The sequence below is a fragment of the Liolophura sinensis genome, chromosome 6, assembly GCF_032854445.1.
Source record: "Liolophura sinensis isolate JHLJ2023 chromosome 6, CUHK_Ljap_v2, whole genome shotgun sequence".
NCBI lineage: Eukaryota > Metazoa > Mollusca > Polyplacophora > Chitonida > Chitonidae > Liolophura > Liolophura sinensis.
This window is the reverse complement of record NC_088300.1, coordinates 58,304,744-58,326,777: the sequence shown is the minus strand read 5'-3', so window position 1 is coordinate 58,326,777 and position 22,034 is coordinate 58,304,744. Positions and strand designations below refer to the sequence as shown.

Here is a 22,034-nt window from a genome sequence, read left to right as displayed (position 1 = left end):
CGTTCCAACAAAGTAACACCTATTAACTTGTATAAATCCAGTCTAAACGTGAGAGCTGCTGGCGAATAATATCATATCGACTTCACTAACATGTTTGATTGCTGCGAAAATCTCTTACAATTATAATTTTTTGAAAATATATTTATTTACTTTAAAATTGGAATCACGAGACAGTAGGCAAACCCATAGAGATAAGAGCCAGACAGTACCTCTACATAAACTTGAAGCCTTAATTGCAAGATGTTCAAGTGATGAAGGTTAATATTACTGCAGCGAACTAAAGGCTTATAACAGTATACAATTTGCATTTGGGGATAGTTCCAGCTTGTACGTTAACCTGTATTAAGACTGATTAGCATGTCACTGTATCCCATGACAATCCTGTACCAGAAGGTACAGTTATAGTCAATATGCCTCAGTAAGTGCAAAGTTCTGATATCGTTCAAGTATTTGTATATAGTAGATGCATCACATTGACAATCCCTGAAAAGTTTTTAACTCTTAACAACCGAAGTAGGCCCTAATATATGTGGTCCAGTTTTCATATGAGAACGTTAAAATGTGACGCCAAGGTAATTAGCCATACGTTAAATGTGATAAACACTCAAATTTAGTTGCACTGTACATAAAAATCAATTAAAATTTCTTTTAAACCGAGTATTACACAGGTGTCAGATTATTACGGAAAACTTGACGTAACCATTGTTGAGGTATTATCTTAGTCATTAGTGTCATTCTCTCCCCGGTGGCTAGAGCAAACTTGAGCAAACTCTTAGGTAAAAGTAAGCGTGTTGTGTGAGTCTTTACCCTTAACGAACAGGCATAAATCAAATGTATCGTACAGAATGACCTTCGGAATGTGTATGCTTGCACACGTTTTAACGCGGGATGGCAGATAATTAAGTCCGTTATACATAAACAAACCTTATGAATTAAAACCGTACAGTAGTATTTGACATCACCGTATAGCCAGTAGGACTTAGACGTATCAACGTGCACTTCGATAATTTTCTTTCCTAAGGAGCAGAAAGGTTGGAAGTCGATTACTTTAAAATATATATTCCCAATAACACGTGACTCCCTCTAGGGGGCGTTGCTAGATCGTGCCCGTGCATGATGAAACTCAACACCACCATTCTTTAGCGCATGGCTTGTAGGTCAAGATGAAGAACATGTGGTAAACAAACTGAACTTCTTTATAAATTTTTGTTGGCACGCTTTTCTCTGACTGTCATAAAAAGCAGTAGCAAGTTTTACTGGTTCTATCAATAATATTTGATAAAACAACATATACAAAACTATTTCCATCGCATAGCTGTGCTTTCGTGGAAATTGTACGTCCGTTCTTTGTTATAGCTTATAGGACGTGTAGGTAACTTCTTTAAATTCTTTAAAGAAATCTTTTATTTTATTTGAACAATTACAGTAAAATATAATAAAGCACAACATCTGAATTTCTTACCTGTGCACTTATATATATAAATGGTTTAACCTCGCCATAACATGTTATAAATTCGCTGTGGTCAAAGAAACAGTGGATTGTGGACTTTGGACAAGTCAGTTACCAGTACCATCGACTGCGCATGACCGTGAAGTAGCAAGGCGTGTAGAGGTAACCGCCCCTTGGATGCTGGGACATAGAAAAGTGCTCATTGCAGATGCAACGCAAAGTGTGAGTTAAAATAAGCTTTTGCTAACATTTATTCACCGGCTGAAGGAATTGTCAAAAAGGCGCCTTAAAGCTCAAAATGACGGACTTGAGAAACCCAGGCTCCGTGTTTGGAGATTCAACAAAGCTCACATTTTCTAACCACACTTTTACCAAAAAAGAGTTGGTTATGGTTGCAGCCGGTCTGGTTGCTCTCGTCTTTTGTCTCGTGTTTGTGGGATTGTACGGAGCGAAAGTCAATAGTAATGACGCTTCGGGTAATGTCATGCCGACGGCATCGCCTTTAAGGACGGACATCTGTAAGAGTGTGATATGTCTTGAGACAACAGCATCTGTTGCATCCTACATGAACAGGTCTGTACAACCATGTGACGACTTCCATACGTACGCTTGTGGAGTCTGGCCCCAGAAAAACCCAATCGTGGATGGTTTTGTTGGTAACACTCCTATCACGGTTATTTACAACAAGAACAAGGAAAAACTCCGAAGACTTTTGGAAGATCCAGTAACAGATTCTGACATATCGAGTGAGGTCAAACTGAAGAAACTGTTCAAGTCATGTTTGGACGATTATGGTAAGATGATCAAAGGGGCCAATCCCTTCCTGACAAAAGTTCTGATACCAGCTGGAGGATGGGGAGTTTTGAACAACATGGACGTGAACTGGGAACTACAAACTGCCCTGGAGAAGGTTCATGTGGACTTCTGGGTGGACGCCCTGTTTGGGTTTTACGTGGGAGTAGACTGGAATAACCGAGCTAACAGAGTTGTTGTTGTAAGTAATGTCATTATCATATATAATCTAATCTAGCCAATGACACATTTATATTGTAGTTTTCTCACTTGTGTTAGACAAACTGTGAATGTATGCTTTGATTTTTACATTGCACTCAACAATTGTTCAGCCATATGACAAAGAATTCATAAGGTGTGTGCACATATACCGTGTCTTCTTGTGGCAGGGCAAAGACATACCACCACAATGTTTTCGCCACGGAACTATCATGCTGAAGACACCAGGCAAGACACTCCGCACTGTCACATTATACATTGTGGTAATAGCTTGGTGTGCGGGAGGTAGAAGCTAAGTGAATGGGTGGCAATAACTGTGTGTATTGGTTGTAGTAGGCTACTGGGTGCATTGGTAGTAGTACTGGGGGCATGGGTTGTAGTACTGGGGGCATGGGTTGTAGTACTGGGTGCATTGGTAGTAGTACTGGGGCTATGGGTTGTAGTACTGGGTGCATGGGATGTAGTACTGGGGGCATGGGTTGTAGTACTGGGTGCATGGGTTGTAGTACTGGGGGCATGGGTTTTAGTACTGGATGCATTGGTAGTAGTAATGGGGGCATGGGTTGTAGTACTGGGTGCATTGGTAGTAGTAATGGGGGCATGGGTTGTAGTACTGGGGGCATGGGTTGTAGTACTGGGTGCATTGGTAGTAGTACTGGGCCATGGGTTGTAGTACCGGGTGCATGGGTTGTAGTCCTGGGCGCATGTAAAGCAGTAGTTTGAAACATGGTGGTAGTATGTAAGTTTATAGGCCTAAGGATGGTAATAGCAGTCACCACTGGACTTCATGCGAGACCACACAACAGATCAGAGACCGTTTCTGGAAACAAAAGAATGGGTGGTGATAGTTACAGGGTGTAAATGCATGGGTAGTGGTAATATCAGGAAGCAGAGGAATGGGTGGTGATAGTTACAGGGTGTAAAGGCATGGATACTGGTAATATCAGGAAACAAAGGAATGGGTGGTGATAGTTACAGGGTGTAAATGCATGGGTACTGGTAAAATCAGTAAGCAGAGGAATGGGTGGTGATAGTTACAGGGTGTAAAGGCATGGGTACTGGTAATATCAGGAAACAAAGGAATGGGTGGTGATAGTTACAGGGTGTAAATGCATGGGTAGTGGTAATATCAGGAAGCAGAGGAATGGGTGGTGATAGTTACAGGGTGTAAAGGCATGGGTAGTGGTAATATCAGGAAGCAGAGGAATGGGTGGTGATAGTTACAGGGTGTAAAGGCATGGGTACTGGTAATATCAGGAAGCAGAGGAATGGGTGGTGATAGTTACAGGGTGTAAATGCATGGGTAGTGGTAATATCAGGATACAAAGGAATGGGTGGTGATAGTTACAGGGTGTAAAGGCATGGGTACTGGTAAAATCAGGAAGCAGAGGAATGGGTGGTGATAGTTACAGGGTGTAAAGGCATGGGTAGTGGTAATATCAGGAGGCAGAAGAATGGGTGGTGATAGTTACAGGGTGTAAAGTCATGGGTACTGGCAATATCAGGAGGCAGAAGAATGGGTGGTGATAGTTACAGGGTGTAAAGTCATGGGTACTGGTAATATCAGGAGGCAGAAGAATGGGTGGTGATAGTTACAGGGTGCAAAGGCATGGGTACTGGTAATATGAGGAAGCAGAGGAATGGGAAGTGGTGGTTACAGGGTGTAAAGGCATGGGTACTGGTAATATCAGGAAACAAAGGAATGGGTGGTGATAGTTACAGGGTGTAAAGGCATGGGTAGTGGTAATATCAGGAAACAAAGGAATGGGTGGTGATAGTTACAGGGTGTAAAGGCATGGGTAGTGGTAGTATCAGGAAGCAGAGGAATGGGAAGTGGTGGTTACAGGGTGCAGAGGTTTGGGTAGTGGTAGTAGCAAGGAACAGAGGTATGGGTAATGGTAGTTACAGGCTCCAGAGGTATGGGTAGTGGTAGTTGCAGGCTTCAGAGGTAGTGGTAATTACAGTGTACAGAGGTATGGGTTGTGGTAGTAGCAGGGAGCAGAGGTATGGGTTGTGGTAGTAGCAGGGAGCAGACGTATGGGTAGTGGTAGTTACAGGCTCCAGAGGTATGGGTAGTGGTAGTTGCAGGCTTCAGAGGTAGTGGTAATTACAGGGTACAGAGGTATGGGTTGTGGTAATAGCACGGAGCAGACTTATGGGTAGTGGTAGTTACAGGCTCCGGAGGTATGGGTAGTGGTGGTTACAGGTTCCAGAGGTAGGAGTAGTCAGTTACTGGCTGCAGAAGTATGGGTAGTGATAGCAGCAGGTAGCAGAGGTATGGGTAGTGGTAGTTACATGTTGTAGGGCGATGTGCAGAAGTAGCAGAATTAACAGGTATGGGCTATAGTGCACGCATACGGGCAGGAGTAACAGTAGCAGAGTGCAGAGGTATAGGTGGATCTAGTGGCTGGCGCAGAATGATAGGCGGTGTAGTAGTAGCAAAGTGCAGGGGTATGGGCAGAACTAGTAGCTGATTGCAGCACGATGGGTGGTGTAACAGTAGCAGAGTGCATATTTATGGGTAGAACTAGTGGCTGGGTGCAGAATGATAGGCGGTGTAGTAGTAGCAAAGTGCAGGGGTATGGGCAGAACTAGTAGCTGATTGCAGCACGATGGGTGGTGTAACAGTAGCAGAGTGCAGATTTATGGGTAGAACTAGTGGCTGGGTGGAGAATGATAGGTGGTGTAGTAGCAGCAGAGTACAGATTTATGGGTAGGACTAATAGCTGTGTGCAGAAGAATGGGTGGTGTAATAGTAGCAGAGTGCAGATTTATGGGTAGAACTAATAGCTGTGTGCAGAAGAATGGGTGGTGTAATAGTAGCAGAGTGCAGATTTATGGGTAGAACTAGTGGCTGGGTGCAGAAGAATGGGTGGCGTAATAGTAGCAGAGTGCAGATTTATGGGTAGAACTATTAGCTGTGTGCAGAAGAATGGGTAGTGAGTAGCAGAGTGCAGATTTATGGGTAGAACTAGTGGCTGGGTGCAGAAGAATGGGTGGTGTAATAGTAGCAGAGTGCAGATTTATGGGTAGAACTAATAGCTGTGTGCAGAAGAATGGGTGGTGTAATAGTAGCAGAGTGCAGATTTATGGGTAGAACTAGTGGCTGGGTGCAGAAGAATGGGTGGTGTAATAGTAGCAGAGTGCAGATTTATGGGTAGAACTAGTGGCTGGGTGCAGAAGAATGGGTGGTGTAATAGTAGCAGAGTGCAGATTTATGGGTAGAACTAATAGCTGTGTGCAGAAGAATGGGTGGTGTAATAGTAGCAGAGTGCAGATTTATGGGTAGAACTAGTGGCTGGGTGCAGAAGAATGGGTGGTGTAATAGTAGCAGAGTGCAGATTTATGGGTAGAACTAATAGCTGTGTGCAGAAGAATGGGTGGTGTAATAGTAGCAGAGTGCAGATTTATGGGTAGAACTAATAGCTGTATGCAGAAGAATGGGTGGTGTAATAGTAGCAGAGTGCAGATTTATGGGCAGAACTAGTAGCTGATTGCAGCATGATGGGTGGTGTAATAGTAGCAGAGTGCAGATTTATGGGTAGAACTAGTGGCTGGGTGCAGAAGAATGGGTGGTGTAGTAGCAGCAGAGTACAGAGGTATGGGTGGAACTAGTAGCTGTGTGCAGAAGAATGGGTGGTGTAACAGTAGCTGAGTACAGATTTATGGGTAGGACTAATAGCTGTGTGCAGAAGAATGGGTGGTGTAATAGTAGCAGAGTACAGAGGTATGGGTAGAACTAGTGGCTGATTGCAGCACGATGGGTTGTTTTATAGTAGCAGACTGCAGATTTATGGGTAGAACTAGTGGCTGGGTGCAGAATGATAGGTGGTGTAGTAGCAGCAGAGTACAGAGGTATGGGTGGAACTAGTAGCTGGGTGCAGAAGAATGGGTGGTGTAACAGTAGCAGAGTACAGATTTATGGGTAGGACTAATAGCTGTGTGCAGAAGAATGGGTGGTGTAATAGTAGCAGAGTGCAGATTTATGGGCAGAACTAGTGGCTGGGTGCAGAATGATAGGTGGTGTAGTAGCAGCAGAGTACAGAGGTATGGGTGGAACTAGTGGCTGGGTGCAGAACGATGGGAGTGTTATAGTAGCAGAGTGCAGATTTATGGGCAAAAGTTGTAGTACCAGAGTGCAGTTATGGGCAGATTGCACTAGAAGAGTGCAGAGTATGAGCAAAAGTATCAACACAGAGGAGAAGAATGCAGAGAGCCAAGAGTACCGAGGTTATCTGCAATGCAGAGAGACAAGATTACTGAGCTTATCTGCAATGTAGAGAGCCAAAAGTACCGAGGTTATCTGCAATGCAGAGAGCCAAAAGTACCGAGGTTATCTGCAATGCAGACAGCCAAGAGTACCGAGGTTATCTGCAATGCAGAGAGCCAAGAGTACCGAGGTTATCTGCAACGCAGAGAGCCAAGAGTACCGAGGTTATCTGCAATGCAGAGAGCCAAGAGTACCGAGGTTATCTGCAATGCAGAGAGCCAAGAGTACCGAGGTTATCTGCAATGCAGAGAGCCAAGAGTACCGAGGTTATCTGCAATGCAGAGAGCCAAGAGTACCGAGGTTATCTGCAATGCAGAGAGCCAAGAGTACCGAGGTTATCTGCAATAGTTCCTAGACAAGCACATGAACCCTATATTGTTTTGATATTTTCTCGGCAGTGTATAAATTCCATAAATCATATGCCGCGTTTAATTCTTATATTTAAAAACATATAGGACTTGTTTCCTAAATTGAATGACACTAAACTGTATGTAAATTGACTAAATATTTAAACAAAAGTATCTGTAAAGTAAAGTTAAATATCTACTCTTTATTGCTATATTTCTTCCACCCAAGCAAACCTACCGTCGTCACATAAGTGAGATATTCGTCGGTGTGGGCTTAAACACCCGTCCGACAAATAAATAATTTGCTTCATGATCAGAGTTGTGTCATTCAATCAGATTGACGTCAAAATCAAACAAAATTTATTTTAGTTTTGAATTTGAAAATCTTTTTATGATAACCTAGGAAACTTTGAATTGATAACTCAAAATAATTGGTTCCCATACAAGTTGGGAAACTTGTATGGGAAATTACTGTAAAGGAAATTACTGTAAAGCCTTATTTTTCCAGAGTAAGTTATGGGAAATTAGTCCCCCCCCCACCCCCCGAAAGTTGCGGTGGGTAGGAAGGATGACCATGGGACGTGATATAAAGAGGTGTGCCATAGCACCAGAGATAAACCATCCCTTTTTAATTGTAGTATCTTTTGTACATTTTTTCACCCACTTCCTTTACCTCCTACCGTTATTTTCCCAGGTTTCCCCCTTCTGCTTATTTGTGTATCGTTTGAACGTGCCCTCCTTACGCACTTACGCCTATATTTAAACATGCTAAAAAGCATTTATTTTGGTTTGCCTTTTTTAATTTTGCCGTAATTGCTGCTAATTCATTCCCGTCAGGTTTTGCTTAAGTGTAATCTTATATTTACATCTTTTCAAAATTTTGTCTGTAAAGTATTTGCGCAGACGTGGGTTATGTTTGTATAAGCGGTTAACCAGCCGGAACAGCGAGAGTGGTGTGAGGCTGTAAAGCTGTGCTTTCACTGAGCCTATATACCAACGTTGACTTGCTGCAGGTTCTCCTCTGAACGGGTCGATACTGATGCACTCATAAACGCACATTTCAAAATGATAATTAAACACTTAGGCAACATAAATTGGCTTGGAATCATAAAATAAAATTAAACAAAACACATTGGAGAGTAAAAGTGAAGATTTCTTCTCGTGATAACTCGCATTTCCTAATGGGTAATAACAGTTGATATCTTTGAGCGTCAAGCTGCGCAAAGAAGTCCCGTTATCTGGCCACTGCGCAGATGTTCTTATGACAGGAAGATCACGTCTGAGCGCTGTCGGTGTCCCCTTGGTCCAAGGCGCTGTCTGTCAAAACAATGAAAACCCATTACCTCCCAAATGTGATCTACATTGCTATATTTATAGAGAAACATGCAATACCCATTTATGGAGTGTTTGTAAATTTTTAAAAAACTGAATGAAAAAGGACGGGTTATACCGTACGAAGTCAGTCTTGTTAGCATAGAGCTGTTAAATACGTATACATGTATGCAGGGTACAAACAGGAAAGACAGGAAAACAAAACGTTTTACGTCCGTTTTTGTGGATTACAACATCAGGGTAACATTGTACAAAGGATATCGGAGACAACAGCAGACTAACACTCCATCGAATTACCGCATGTGTAAGACTGATTCTTCCCCTACTAGTCATAACGTGGGTATAAGCCGACGAGTGCGGTAATCTCACAGCTTCCAGATTACCACCTGTTCTATTGTGGTTTGATAGAGCGCTCTCTGCGACTGGCCCGACCCGCGGGTATTTATAACCGTTCCCAGGTAAGGCCGGTGGTACAGCCAGACACCCCGACGTGACAGACCCACTGTTCGGACTGCTGAACAGTCTATGTCCTGCTCACATCGTTAGCTGACTGACACGACAAACAGCCCGGTCTCTTCAGTTACGACCTTTCAGGTAGAAAGAATTGTCTGGCCGAGTACCAGCGGTCCTCCCTCGACACAGAACGCCCAGCCACCCATGTAAGCCCAAGCCGCACAGGTGTCCACCAGTCAGAGCGGGGTAACTGAGCTTCCCTGACCCCTTCAGGGGTTACCTATAGCTTCACCATGTCAACCATGCATACCATCGTCACAGAAATGGCCAACATCGGTCCAAAGATGTCCGGCAAATTGAAAGGCTACGACGACATGGAAAAGATAGTCGGCGAAGACGATAAACCAGACAAGTCAGGGAAAATAAATCCGTTTGGTAATTTCCCAAGCTACGTAGCGGTGAAAGTGAGATCGCTTCGGAGAAGTACTTTGACGCTGCTGATGGTAGTTCTTTGCCTGGCAATTCTCTGCATTGCCTTGATCATCGCCGTCGGGATATCTGCTGGCAGGGTGCCGATCACCCTAAACCATGTGGCACCCTTTGGTTGTGCCAGCTCCCACTGCATGAAGCGGGCTGCGGAGATGGAAGAAGCCATGGACCGATCTGCTAAGCCTTGTGATGACTTCTTCGAGTACTCTTGTGGTGGCTGGCGAGCTCGCACGGCAATGCCTCCAGGTGAAGCGGAGATCACTGTAAAACTTGCCATAGACAATCAGATCCGAGAAAAGCTTACAGATTATCTGGAATCTCCAGTTGTGAGGAATTATTCAAGTTCCGCTGAGAGAAAAATAAAACTTTTGTTTAAATCCTGTCTCAATGACTACGAAAAGACACGCCAAGGCTCCAACCCGCTTTTGAAAATTGTGGAGGAGTCTCTTGGTAACTGGTATGTGTTTAATAAAAATCTGGACACGTGGAACCTGCAGAGTGCGTTAGAGAATATTCAGGCTGATTACCGAGTTGAAGCTTTGGTCAAAGTGGAAGTGAAAGACGACGAGGATATTCCTGATAAAAAGGCAATTACGGTGGGTGTTTGCAGAAGAAATCATAGAAATAGAAATCTTTGAAAAAGCAAACGTCAAGGCTGCTGTAAATATGAGCTGCTCTTAAGAAGTCTTCAAAAGATACGTGCGCCAAAATGGTTAACTATGTGTGATGCTTGTTTTCACAGAATTTGTGGCAAATATACTAGTTCATCTTAATGAGTATCGGCACAGACGTGTAATCTTACATCTCCTAATTAAACGCACCGGTTTCTCGTGAAATATGAATTGACAGGAGCTTTGATGACTGCTATGTGTCCTTCCTTGTGGTAAATCGTTATACGTGGGTTTTTTATGTAAAGGTTACACTGGGCTAATTAATATTCAACTAACAATTTGCCTGATTATCGCAACCAAGGGATTTGTAGGAAACGATGACCAAAATACGGAGTGTGGTATGGGTGAGGTTATAATAATATGTGAGCAATTTAAATGTGCATTGGTTCTGAGCAATCAGTGATGTTCGTTGTAGAGGACGAACTACAGTAGGTATGAGTCATACATCACAAACTTTACGTGAATTGCGAGACTAGCACAGAAAAATTAATATAACGGCGGCTCATTGGTAAAAAATGAGGCAATAGATGTTGGTAATACATAAACAAAATTAATTTAATCACAAGTGTATCCAGTGTTGTGATACTAATACGAAACGAATATATCCATATTATATCTTTGCCAGTGGGAAGTGTGGTGATATAATCGTCAGCTAAATACATCCATATGTCCAGTGTAGTCCAATATTCACAAAAACAAAATGAATATAGTCATGTATGATAGCCCAGTATAGGTGCAATGTACATGAACACAAAATGATATACAACCAAACAAATGCCCATTGTGGTCAGTAACTGTATAGTCCTATATAAATATTATGGAACCATTCGCATGAAGCGCACATTGTTAAGTATGCCATTAAATACAATGACTGCGTATGTTGTAGAGATATAAAGTGAACTTTGTTAAGGGCTACTTAACGCTAAGTACGTTTCATGAAACCGCCCCCAGGGATATCCTATCACTTGAGTACATGACGGCCTCGAAGAGTAATTTGAACGATAACTCAGCTTTTACAGTTTAAAGAAATGTTGATGTCACCAGACAATGTGCATATAATACAGATAAAAATAAGTAGCCACTGTGCTAAGCGAAAATACCGAGAAATCCAAAGTTGGCGGCGGCATTTTGGGGCCTCACGCTTCGTGTCAGATACTACGGCAGTGTCGGCTTTACCTTGGATAAACAAACAGCCTCGGTCACGTCCAGACATGCCGACCGTGTTAGCAGGTCAAGCATGCCAAACACGGCACTCTTTTAGAACTGGCAATTATAGCAGGTAATTATAACCAGTGTCTCACAACAGCTCAAATAAGGCAAGAACTCGGATGTCTGAAAGAGGTCCCTTAAAGATAAATCTGAATTTTGTCTTGAAACATATATTGGACACTGTTCAATACAATGTATATGGTTTCTTAAAACAATATTACTTGATACTGTTTCAGATGTCAAGCAGAATACGCCTGTCGATTATATAAATTATTATGTCATGTTCAAAACACAGGATTCCTTTCAATTCCTTCGATTCCTTTTCACGACACCCATGACACGGGTACAATCTTATACTCTAACACGGAATCTTGAGAGTTCCCCTTCCTACATGGTTCACGAACCTTAGTGGCAACATGTTTTCAGGGCCTTAAAGGCCCGGGCACTCTGTTTTCCTCCACTCATCAACCTGACTCACGTCGTCTAAGTTAAAAATTATTGAGTGCGGCGTTACGCAACAATCAAATAAATAAATAAACAACACAACCCCACACAATGTGTTGCAATGGCTTGGTTTGTTCGGTTATGAAGCTGGCGTCTAACTTGCTTCATGAATTATGTTTCTCTGCATTCACTTTGTTATGCAAATCATATAGTCATGTAGCTAATTTGATTGGTTATTTTGCAGATTACGTCTTCGGGACTCACGATGTGGTCGTATTGGTACACGTCTGAGTGGTCTCGCGCAGCACAAGTAAGTAAACCAGCTGCATAATGATAGCGGTTAGCTTGTATTCCTGTCATTTTTCTTACATTGCTAAACAAATGACTGCTGATGCAAAGTTTTGTTATTAAGCCTACACTTGGTGGTACAATGCTGAAAAGTTTAAAAGCTCACTGCCAAAATACAGGTCATCATCAGATGTCAAAATCAACATTTTGGCTATAATGAAAAATGTGTGACTTTTACAATAATGCAAAAAGATTATGGAACTTATGGCAGAATGTAAACGCTCACATATGATATTTATTGGCCTATCATTTATCAATTTTTAAATGACCAGTTCTTGTTTCAACTTTTTTAATGCAAATACTGACTCTTCTGTGTATTTGGGTGAGGTTCGTGAATAATACCGCTCACTCTGACATGACCGTGTAAGGCACACGCGTGCAGATTGCGTAACTCAGACGAGGGTAACATCAGCAGACATGCAGCGATTAAGATGCTTTTGTAGTAACCTGTAGCAAGCACGAGGATTTGAGTCTAGTTCAGGTTGTTGTGGTAAACCACATCACCCGCGCACTGCTGCGGTCCTACGTCTGGCAGAAGATTTGTCCGTAATACAACAAATCTGCATGATATAAAGGCGGATTCACAAACGTTCTGCTAAAAAAAACATTAACAAGGTGAAAACCTAATAAACATTACGATTTGTACATCTTTTATCCGGTTTGTCTAACTGGTGATGATGTAATCCACTTCTCAACCACCTGGTTAACTTACCTGGTTAACCATCCTCAGGAGAACGAGGAAGCATAGTGACGTATGTTCCCAGCTAAGTAATTCACACCCGCTATGTGGAAACTGTAAAGCAAATAAACAGATATCATATCACTGTCTTTTTTTTTTTTGGCCTGGAATAACAATACCGTAACTGCAAGAGGAAACGGTATGATACTGTCTTCGTGAACAAGTGATTGTTGAGGTGAAGCATACAATTTATCATAATAAAATGACCTTCTGGAACTGAATCCTTAGGCCGTATGCACTAAAACGCTAACCCCAGATTGTGGACCGGTGCTGTTTATTTGGTTGATTGAGGCTTATCTACTTCCTGAAAATAGAAATCACCTGTCATGGAATCTCCGCTTGAATTCCATGTTTGAGAGGATACGGTTTAAGGTATATACATATGCCTTGACGATGGGGTCTGATCGTTGCAGATTGCATTGATTATGGTTGCCTTTAATCGCTAGGTCACCCGACATGAGTTTAATCCCATTCCCAGACCGGGAATGTTGCAGATTACCCTACTTTCATGGTTCCCGGAACCGTGGTGTCAATAAAAGGGAGAGAACTCCGTGTTGTGAGATCTTACATGAAGGTCCGGTCCGTGAGATCTTACATGAAGACGGAACTTTATGTAAGACCTCACGAAGAATAAATGATTATAGCGTAACGTCACTTCGGCAATATTGCAACCGTATCATCGTCGTATAAGGGAAGTATTGTAGTCTATAGGGTAAAGTATAATAACTAATCTGTTTTCGTCTGATTGTGCACAGATTCGGGATGACCTTCAGAAGTTGATGCGAACCGTGGCCACTCTGCTCTGCAGGGACTTTAACCTGACCCTTGGTGATGCGGCTCTCCAGCAGCGGATCGATACTTTCGTCAGCGACGTCTTCACGTTTGAGAGAGATTTAGCAAACGTATGTAAGGGTCAGATGAGGTATATTAAAAACGAGGCTGGTCTCGATGATATATTGAGATATTAATCGATTGCGGATTTGCGTTTATTTACTTGCGTATGTTTGGGTTAAGATTTTATGTTTCAAAGCGTATATCATTGACGCAGTAGTTTATTTCTTTTGGCTATTTTATTTACCAAATTAATAGGCTCACCCCCACAGTGCCGCCTTATACAAAGACGCTCATGTACATTTGGACGGCGCTAGCATCTGTCGTCTTTCTGAAAGCAAGCACCTAAACATGGTAACCGAAACAGTTTGTCAAATTATGTGTGGCTAGATTTACAGTTTACAAAGTTTTGTTTGCTCATCACTACTATGTATTGCCGACAAATACTTTACCGAAGACTGCACAGCATCATTGATTATGAATTACAATCGTCAGTGTACGTCTTCAACGGCATTTCTTTGAATCTGCAGCAGTTTGAATTAAGAACTTTATTCACTTATAATCCGACATTAATAACCATTATAACAACAAGCGCAGTCATAGAGAGAGACTTAAATTGGTGTTCTAGATTTCCAAGTCGTCACCTTACAGCAGTAACCGTTACGATGACGAAGAGAGAGTGTCACTGACTGAACTTAACCGACAGACAAATAATGTCGTGAGTACCAATGTCGTTTTTTTCTGTACATCCTAAACAGTCTCAAAAATAGTTGTTGTTTCGATAAATTACAATACCAATACCATCATCTGGACAAACATGGTATTAATTCCACCCTTGTAATTGTTTCTACTATATTTAATGAATTTAACGTAGTTCGTAGTGATACATTATATACATGTATATATGCGTTAGGATGACAGGTCGATATTACTTGACCACATTGTCAGTGATGGAAAACGGTCATTTATACTTGATCAAAATACACTTGATAGTTAAGATATTGGATAAAATAAAAACAGCATTGACCTTTATTGTCTGACATTCTATTCACACATTGCATAACTGCTCACGGAGAGAACAAAACATTTTTTTTTTCAGATCAACTGGTCAACGTTTTTCCAGTACATGTTCACTGGCGCCGGTGTCAGTGGGAACACAAAAGTGGTCATTCAAAAGAAAGATTACATCATCAGAATGGCGGAATATGTGAACAACTTGGGGGAAAATAAAACACGGTGAGATCATTAATGCAAGCAAACTGAGGAAAAATCGAAACCTTGACAAATGTATGAAATGCAGCCGAGAGCTTGTAATAACCTTGTCCAACCGTCGCTGTAGAAATGCTTAGAAAATCGTAATTAAACACAGATAGGTTTCCATGTGACTTAAGGTATATGTCTGTAAATCAAATCAGTCGTAGCTTATGTGTGGTTGTAAGAAAGTCTGTATATATTTAAATATAGATGTACGTTTTGTCTTATTTTAGAATTTTAAACAATTACCTAGCTTGGAAGCTAGCTTACGCGTACCTGCAGGACTTGTCCTGGGAATACGTTCACGCCAATCGTCAGTTCTACGTAGACAGGACGGGGAGGGCGGAGTTCCTGGGCACGTGGCGGTACTGCTTCAATTACGTTTCAACCTCCATGAACGTTGCCCTAAGCCATCTGTTTATCCAGGATCATTTTGCGGATGACAACAAACAAAAGGTACTCACTAAAGGAATCCTCTGATTAAACGGATATATACTAAGGCGCTTAATAGCTCTCTAACTCGTAGCCCGTAAGGGATATCGGCAAAGGCACCACAAGTAACTGAAATGTTAACCTCTACAAAGGCAAACACAGCGTGAGAAATTTCATTATTTCGACTTAAAAGTCAGTAATTGATGTAAATAAGGCTGGTGACCAGATGTGAATTCAGTTATATCCAATCAGTGTAAACACTTAGAAAGCACCTTGCAGTATGTTTATTGCTTGTGTGGTTGCCTTTTGCAACGACAAATCTTGTAATGTAACCATTGAATTTTGTAATGCTTGTGTGGCTGCATTACAATTTTGATATTGTAAATCATCCTTACTTGGACAGCAATATACCAAAGTTCTGTATATGGCGTGTACATATCTTGCCTTGTAGCATTGTGTGACGATTTCAGTTAGCGTCAGAAGGTATTAATGCAGAAACTAGTGTGTCAACGTTACTCCATCAAGTGCCTTCACTCCAAATTTCTTAAGGTTTACAATAAGTACAATTCTCGTGTGTAATAAATAAAAGTAAATATGGACAAAGCGTTCAGATTCTCTAGCGCTCTGCTTCATGATTGTTTGTCCAATTCCGTTTAACTCAGGGCTAGGGACTGTGTATTCATCGTGTTGAATTTGATCGCCACGTTGGATATATGAACAGTTGCAATCAAAGCGCAACTGAGACACATATTTTGTTATCGACAACTGATATTCTAGCATGGTACACGATCTGAACACTGTTTTCACTCAGTCGCTTACGTCTTCCCACATTATTGAAAACTGTTGACCGCTTCTCGTGTATGATTTTCGTACTTTATATACTTCCTCAGTCCTTTGGTAATTTGTGCTAAACGTCGTTTTTGGACTTGACCATGCGTTTTTTGACCAGGAACGTCCTTATTGGTTGACGACTGGTATACGAATGCCTGTTACGACCGTTAGATGCATAGTTTTATCTAGATGTTACGTCCAGCAGTATTAACTGTAATGATTCTTGAAAACGCATATCATGTTTGCATTTTGTATTCGTTTATAAAGACGATGAAGTAATTACGATAAATTTCGTCATAACACTTCTTTCACACAGGTGCACGAAATCGCCTCGTACGTCAAACAATCTTTGGTGGACCATTTGTCAGATTTTAAATGGATGGACGAGAAGACGAGGGCATATGCTAGAAACAAGGTGATTTCAATGTTATATGTATAATTTGTCTCGTCAGGGACGGCATTCTTCTGTACATAAGTTAGTCATTGTCATCACAGTATTTCCTCACTTCTGTTCATCAGCAACAGTATTGCTACAATATAATCATTCAAACAAAAGTGAGGGGTTTTTAATGCCATGCACCTTGCAAAGTTGTCTCCCTTGAAAGAATTTTAGCTACTTTCCAGTTGGCCTACAATGCTAATAAAATACTTTTTTCGACGCCATGGTAATACGAAATCGAACAGGAATCAGTATTGTTGGAATGCTCCTGGACGGTTAACACAGGGCGTTCTCCAGATGGGCAACAATAGTCGAGAATGACACGATCTCGCATAAATTCGGTATTTAGCCCTCGAACAGTTTACAATTTGCAGTACATCTCAACTGATAGTTCTGTACGATTTTAATATATTACTCTGTGCAAACACAAGATGCCAACAACAAAGGTGCTGTTTTTGTCTATCACGAAATGTACCACAGTTTGTTTCCTGCTTTTCTCAGGTCCAGGCCATTGTGGATAAACTCGGCTACCCTGACTTCATGATGAAACCTGAAGAGGTGGACAGGATGTACGCAACGGTGGGTGTGACTACAGATCTCGCCGTTAGATATAGTGACCTAAACCTGATTATAAATTTCGTAACATACCTGACTACAAATGTAACATGACCTATACACACCTACCCTGGTGGGCACATTTTCACATCCGTGACAGAGTTTAAGTGACCGCTGATCAGCGTTCTAAAATAAAAAGATACTGGACAGAGTGGCATAGGCGCATACGTCTATGTCATTTTGTTAATATAATAGGTTTGCTAATATAACTTATTTGTTCATAATGTCTTAATTGTGTTGTTGTGTTCATTATCTGGTCTTCAGATTAACTTAAGATGTACCCCATATGTGGTATGGTTGGAAAACGGATACATCCCAAGTATTTGTTAGAGTAAACTGAACATTAAATATTTTCTTTATTTCGCCGTCATTCGACGTAAATGTCTAAATGGTTGCTTTCAGCTGGAAATCAACGCAACGGACTATTTCCAGAACGTTCTAAACATCAATAAGTTATACAGGACAGACTGGACGAATCTGCTGAGAGATGGGGAAGACAGAACAAAATGGCGGGGAAACACCTACGCTACATTTGCCCAGTTCTATTACCCTTGGACTGAGCTGTTAGTGCCGGCTGGAATCCTCCAGTGGCCTATATACGATTACCACATTCCGCATTTCCTTAACTTCGGCTCTATGGGAAGCGTAATCGCCCATATGTATGTTCATTCTATAGACTACAACGGTAAGTACAGAAGGCCCAGGGCGGAATGGTAAAGTTATTGTATGTTAGATGTGACCAATAAAATGGCTTTGACTCTGTGTTAGGTCATGCAGTACCATTTTAAGAGCAACGCTCCCATGCAGCTGTCTGCAATAATATTATCATTTCAGAAAGTAATGAAACATACCCGAATCTCTTAATCAAATCATGTCACATTTAGATGTCCATTTACAAAAAGTTAAAATCCTTGAGAATTTGACCCGCCACTGACGACAATACACGTCGTATATTTTCGACTGTCAGTAGGCGCTGACATGCCAGCAGCTGCTTCTCAGAAGAAACCATTGTCTTCCTGAAACTTCTCATGTACTGGGACTATCATTATAAAGCACAGTTTTATCGTCTGTGTACAGGTGCCTATTACCAAATAAACGGGTCGTTGCTCAGAGATGACGATGGCAAATTCATTCGCTGGTGGACAAATGATACAACATTCCGGTACACCGAGGCTAGCAAATGCTTTGTGGATTACTACACAAATAAAACACTGGGGCCTTATTCAGTGAATGGAAGAAAACTGACAGTAAGTTTAATAATACTCTACTTATAAACCAGGTTATCAAATTATGACTATTACAACCGTATATCGCGTTTACGACATAAGCTATCAATACAGATTGTAAAATAAAGTTTATTAATAGTGTCATTACGTTGAAAAGTTTTTCATAACTTTTGCATTTCTTTTTGACTTCATTCATAACAACATGATCAAAGAGCATGTCTGTTTACAGGTTCCCGCCAAAGCCACAAGCTTTGCTGGAGAAGGAGCTTTAGAAGTTGGTGGTCTAAAGCAAGCTTATTATGTAAGTACCTCGTCGCTGCCCTCATATACTAACGCAAAGATACACATGACAGCCGACGGAAAAGGTCAGTTACCAATGGATGGTCGTACATAAATAAATATGAAACCAGAGTCTATTTTATTCATTTTTTTATCGTTTCGTTTTGTATTCCTTTTTTTGTTGCCCTTGAACCAGAATTTATCTGATTTTAGCTGAGAGCCCTGAACAAGTAAAAACCCAGTACAGTGGAACCGTAACTACTGACTATGAAATACAAATAAAAGAAAAGCTTTGGATGACCTGAAAATGGCTAGCGTGGCTGGCCTCATCGATTTAGAGGCAAATGATTAAACAAGTAGTAGGTTATTGGAAACTGACACAGTTCAAGTTGAAGGTGGCAATTTTAATTTGGATACGCTATTTTTGACTGTACACACTATTTGAAGCAGTTCATTCATTTTCCTCCAACAGGGGTACAAAAAGTGGGAGGTGGAACACAGCGGAGAGCCGATGGCACCAGGGCTGGGATTGACAAATGACCAGATGTTCTTCCTAGCCTATGCTCAGGTGAGTCAGAGAAATAAACAGAATAAATTATTACTTTGTAATTCGGAGTCTGAGAGATGTGAAGTGGTGGAGAAATATGAAGACTTATGGCTGATAGCGTGATGGAAACTGTGAATGTTTCATTCTACCCTGTTTAAATCGACACTGATGGACTTACATGTCTATTTGCTAAACATAGATAGGAGCGTAGGCTATAGGATGATGACAGGTGTTTTTCATATTGCAAGGGTACGTGGAAGGCTTGGCAGCAAAATGCGGGTGGTCTTGGGTTTCCCCCGGGATCTGACCAGTTTCCTCTCCCTATAATGCTAGCCGCCGTCGTATAAGTGAAATATTTTTGAGTACGGCATAAAACACCAATCAAGGAATAACTCGGGTATAAATATATACTTATATGGTCAGCAGTTAAGTTATTGTAGCTAAGTTAACCAAGTAATAAACATGGGATTATAAATTATTTACACGGTGTGTTCGGTGAAAACTTCACAGTCACATTCGATTTCTCACTTGTATGCAAAAAGTTAAACGTCTATTCAGCAGTCTTGGTTTGCAAGATTTAACTAATGCATGCAGAATATTAGAATGTAGTGATGACGTATATTTAATCTTTGCAGACCTGGTGCTTTGTTCGGAACGACATCACGTCCTACCAATACGCCATGAGAGGTCGATTACCCGAAAACATGAAGTAGGTTTTGAATGGATTCACTGACCCACATATATTTTGCCAACAATATTATCGTTAATAGCCGTACGTGGGAACGTCTGGCAGCAGCTTGCGGATGGTCGTGGGTTTTCCCGGGCTCTGCCCGGTTTCCTCCCACCATAATGCTGGCCACCGTCGTATAAATGAAATATTCTTGAGTACGGCGTAAAACACTAATCAAATAAATAAATAAATATCGTTAATAGGATTACACTTCTGAATACAGCACAAATTCTAGTGCGAATTGGTGCGTGACTCTGAGGACGCTGGTTCGAACCCACAGTGGTCTCAGCCAATTTTCAGCACTAGCACATGCGCTGTATTTAGAAAGTGTAATCCCTATTACGATAATACTGTCACTAAATCCACTTTCTAAAGTGACATCTAAACCTGTCTGATATATTTTCCCACTTGGGGGCTATGCCAATCGTTTCACAATAGCTGCATATAGTTAAACAAAAAAGTTCAACACACTCTACAAGAAGGTCATCTTCCTGGAAAGCACATATTTACTTACAATGTTATTTACATTATGTTGCAATGTTATTTAAAGAGACCATCTTTATCTGGAATAAATAAATAAAATATACATATATTTTACTTTGTCAAGTCTTGCGCTTGCTATTTTTGGATATAAATATAATCTGATACATGTTGTAGCCTGTTGTTTAAATTATTTCACGTCTTGTTGATTTAGTTATTGATCACGTGACATACACAGCAATATGTTACTGTGATATATTTAGCATGCACTGCATCTCATGGGATAGTAATTGCCTGTAAGTGGTTGTGTGATATGTCTAATTGTTCATTATATCAAAACAGTTGTTTGTTCAACACTGCTATTCATCATATACATTTGTAGATTTCATGCATCTATACAGTCATTGCCCTTATCTCTTTCACAGGGTAAACACAGCCGTCTCCCAGATGAAGGAATTTAGCAACGCCTTCAAGTGCCCTGTTAACTCCCCTATGAATCCGCAGAAGAAATGTTCGATTTGGTGAAAACCGTCTAGCTAAATCCACATTACAGTGGACTCTATATGGTGCTAATATACGACAAAAAGTTTTGATTGAGCTACAAGTCATAAGGCGAGACACATGCAAACAGAAATAGTTCAGATCTTCTTTCTAGAGAGGTGTTCAGAATTACATGTCAAGGTCATTGATGAAGCAATGGTGCCCTGCTCTTACTACCAACAGTTGATGCCGGTTATGGTTTGGGAATTTTTACCACCCTCATAGGATGTAAATATATGTTTGTTTGCTGTATATTGTGAAATATTAAAGCCATTTTAGAGTGTCAAAAATCGTCCCTTGTAGAGGATACATTTAGATGTACTTTTTATTAACTAGGACGAAATGCTTAATTCCCCAATATAGCCCATTATCCTGCATGTATATATGTAGATCATGTAATCCGTACAGAATTACAGGTGAGATTAAATCCAATGTAATGGACGTTTATAAGCACGCCTGTTGATGTAGCTGACAGTTTGTTGTCTCATCGTATAACTAAATATTATAACTGCAGTTACCTTTGTGACGATCCACAAATATGTATATAGGCCTGTAGTTTTCTGGGATAATTCCGCGGACGTGTGGCGGGAAGCGCTGGGAACAAATAGGAATAACTAGCTCTTATTTTTATTACACACACATATTATATTAACACTCTGTACTCCAGTGAAATATGTTATTTGTGATTAGATATTGACATTTCAAGAGCATTTTATAGTAGATTATTAGTCCGAAACATTTGGTAGAAATTGTTCGACGATATATGTTGTATAATTTATGTATCACATAAAGCTTGTGTTTTGGCATCACGTTAACTTGATTAAGCTTTTGTTTGTCTAATCTTGCTGAACTTAAAACAGCTAGGTCGTGAATTGCACAATATGTTTTCGTGATATTAATACAAAATGTATATTTTAATTATATTTTCAGCCAAAGAAATAAATGTTTTTAAAAAAGATATCTCAGAGTGATACCTTAGTATTAATAATAATGTTTAGTTATTGTGTTTAACGCTATACTAAAGAATTTCTCACTTGAATAAGGCGCCCGTCATTTTTATGGGTGCA

At 40.8% G+C, this 22,034-nt stretch overlaps 1 protein-coding gene across 1 annotated transcript; it reads left to right on the top strand.

The window, feature by feature from the left end:
• Positions 1 to 1,662: 1,662 nt before the first annotated feature.
• LOC135468592 (endothelin-converting enzyme homolog) lies at positions 1,663 to 21,925 on the top strand. Its single transcript, XM_064746932.1, has 14 exons — positions 1,663 to 2,444; positions 11,921 to 11,986; positions 13,519 to 13,665; positions 14,223 to 14,312; positions 14,694 to 14,830; positions 15,082 to 15,304; positions 16,428 to 16,526; positions 17,052 to 17,129; positions 17,568 to 17,850; positions 18,243 to 18,412; positions 18,621 to 18,692; positions 19,143 to 19,238; positions 19,853 to 19,926; positions 20,853 to 21,925. The coding sequence occupies exons 1-14, from the start codon at positions 1,749 to 1,751 to the stop codon at positions 20,950 to 20,952; spliced, it is 2,331 nt and encodes a 776-aa protein (XP_064603002.1). The 5' UTR covers positions 1,663 to 1,748; the 3' UTR covers positions 20,953 to 21,925.
• Positions 21,926 to 22,034: the final 109 nt, after the last annotated feature.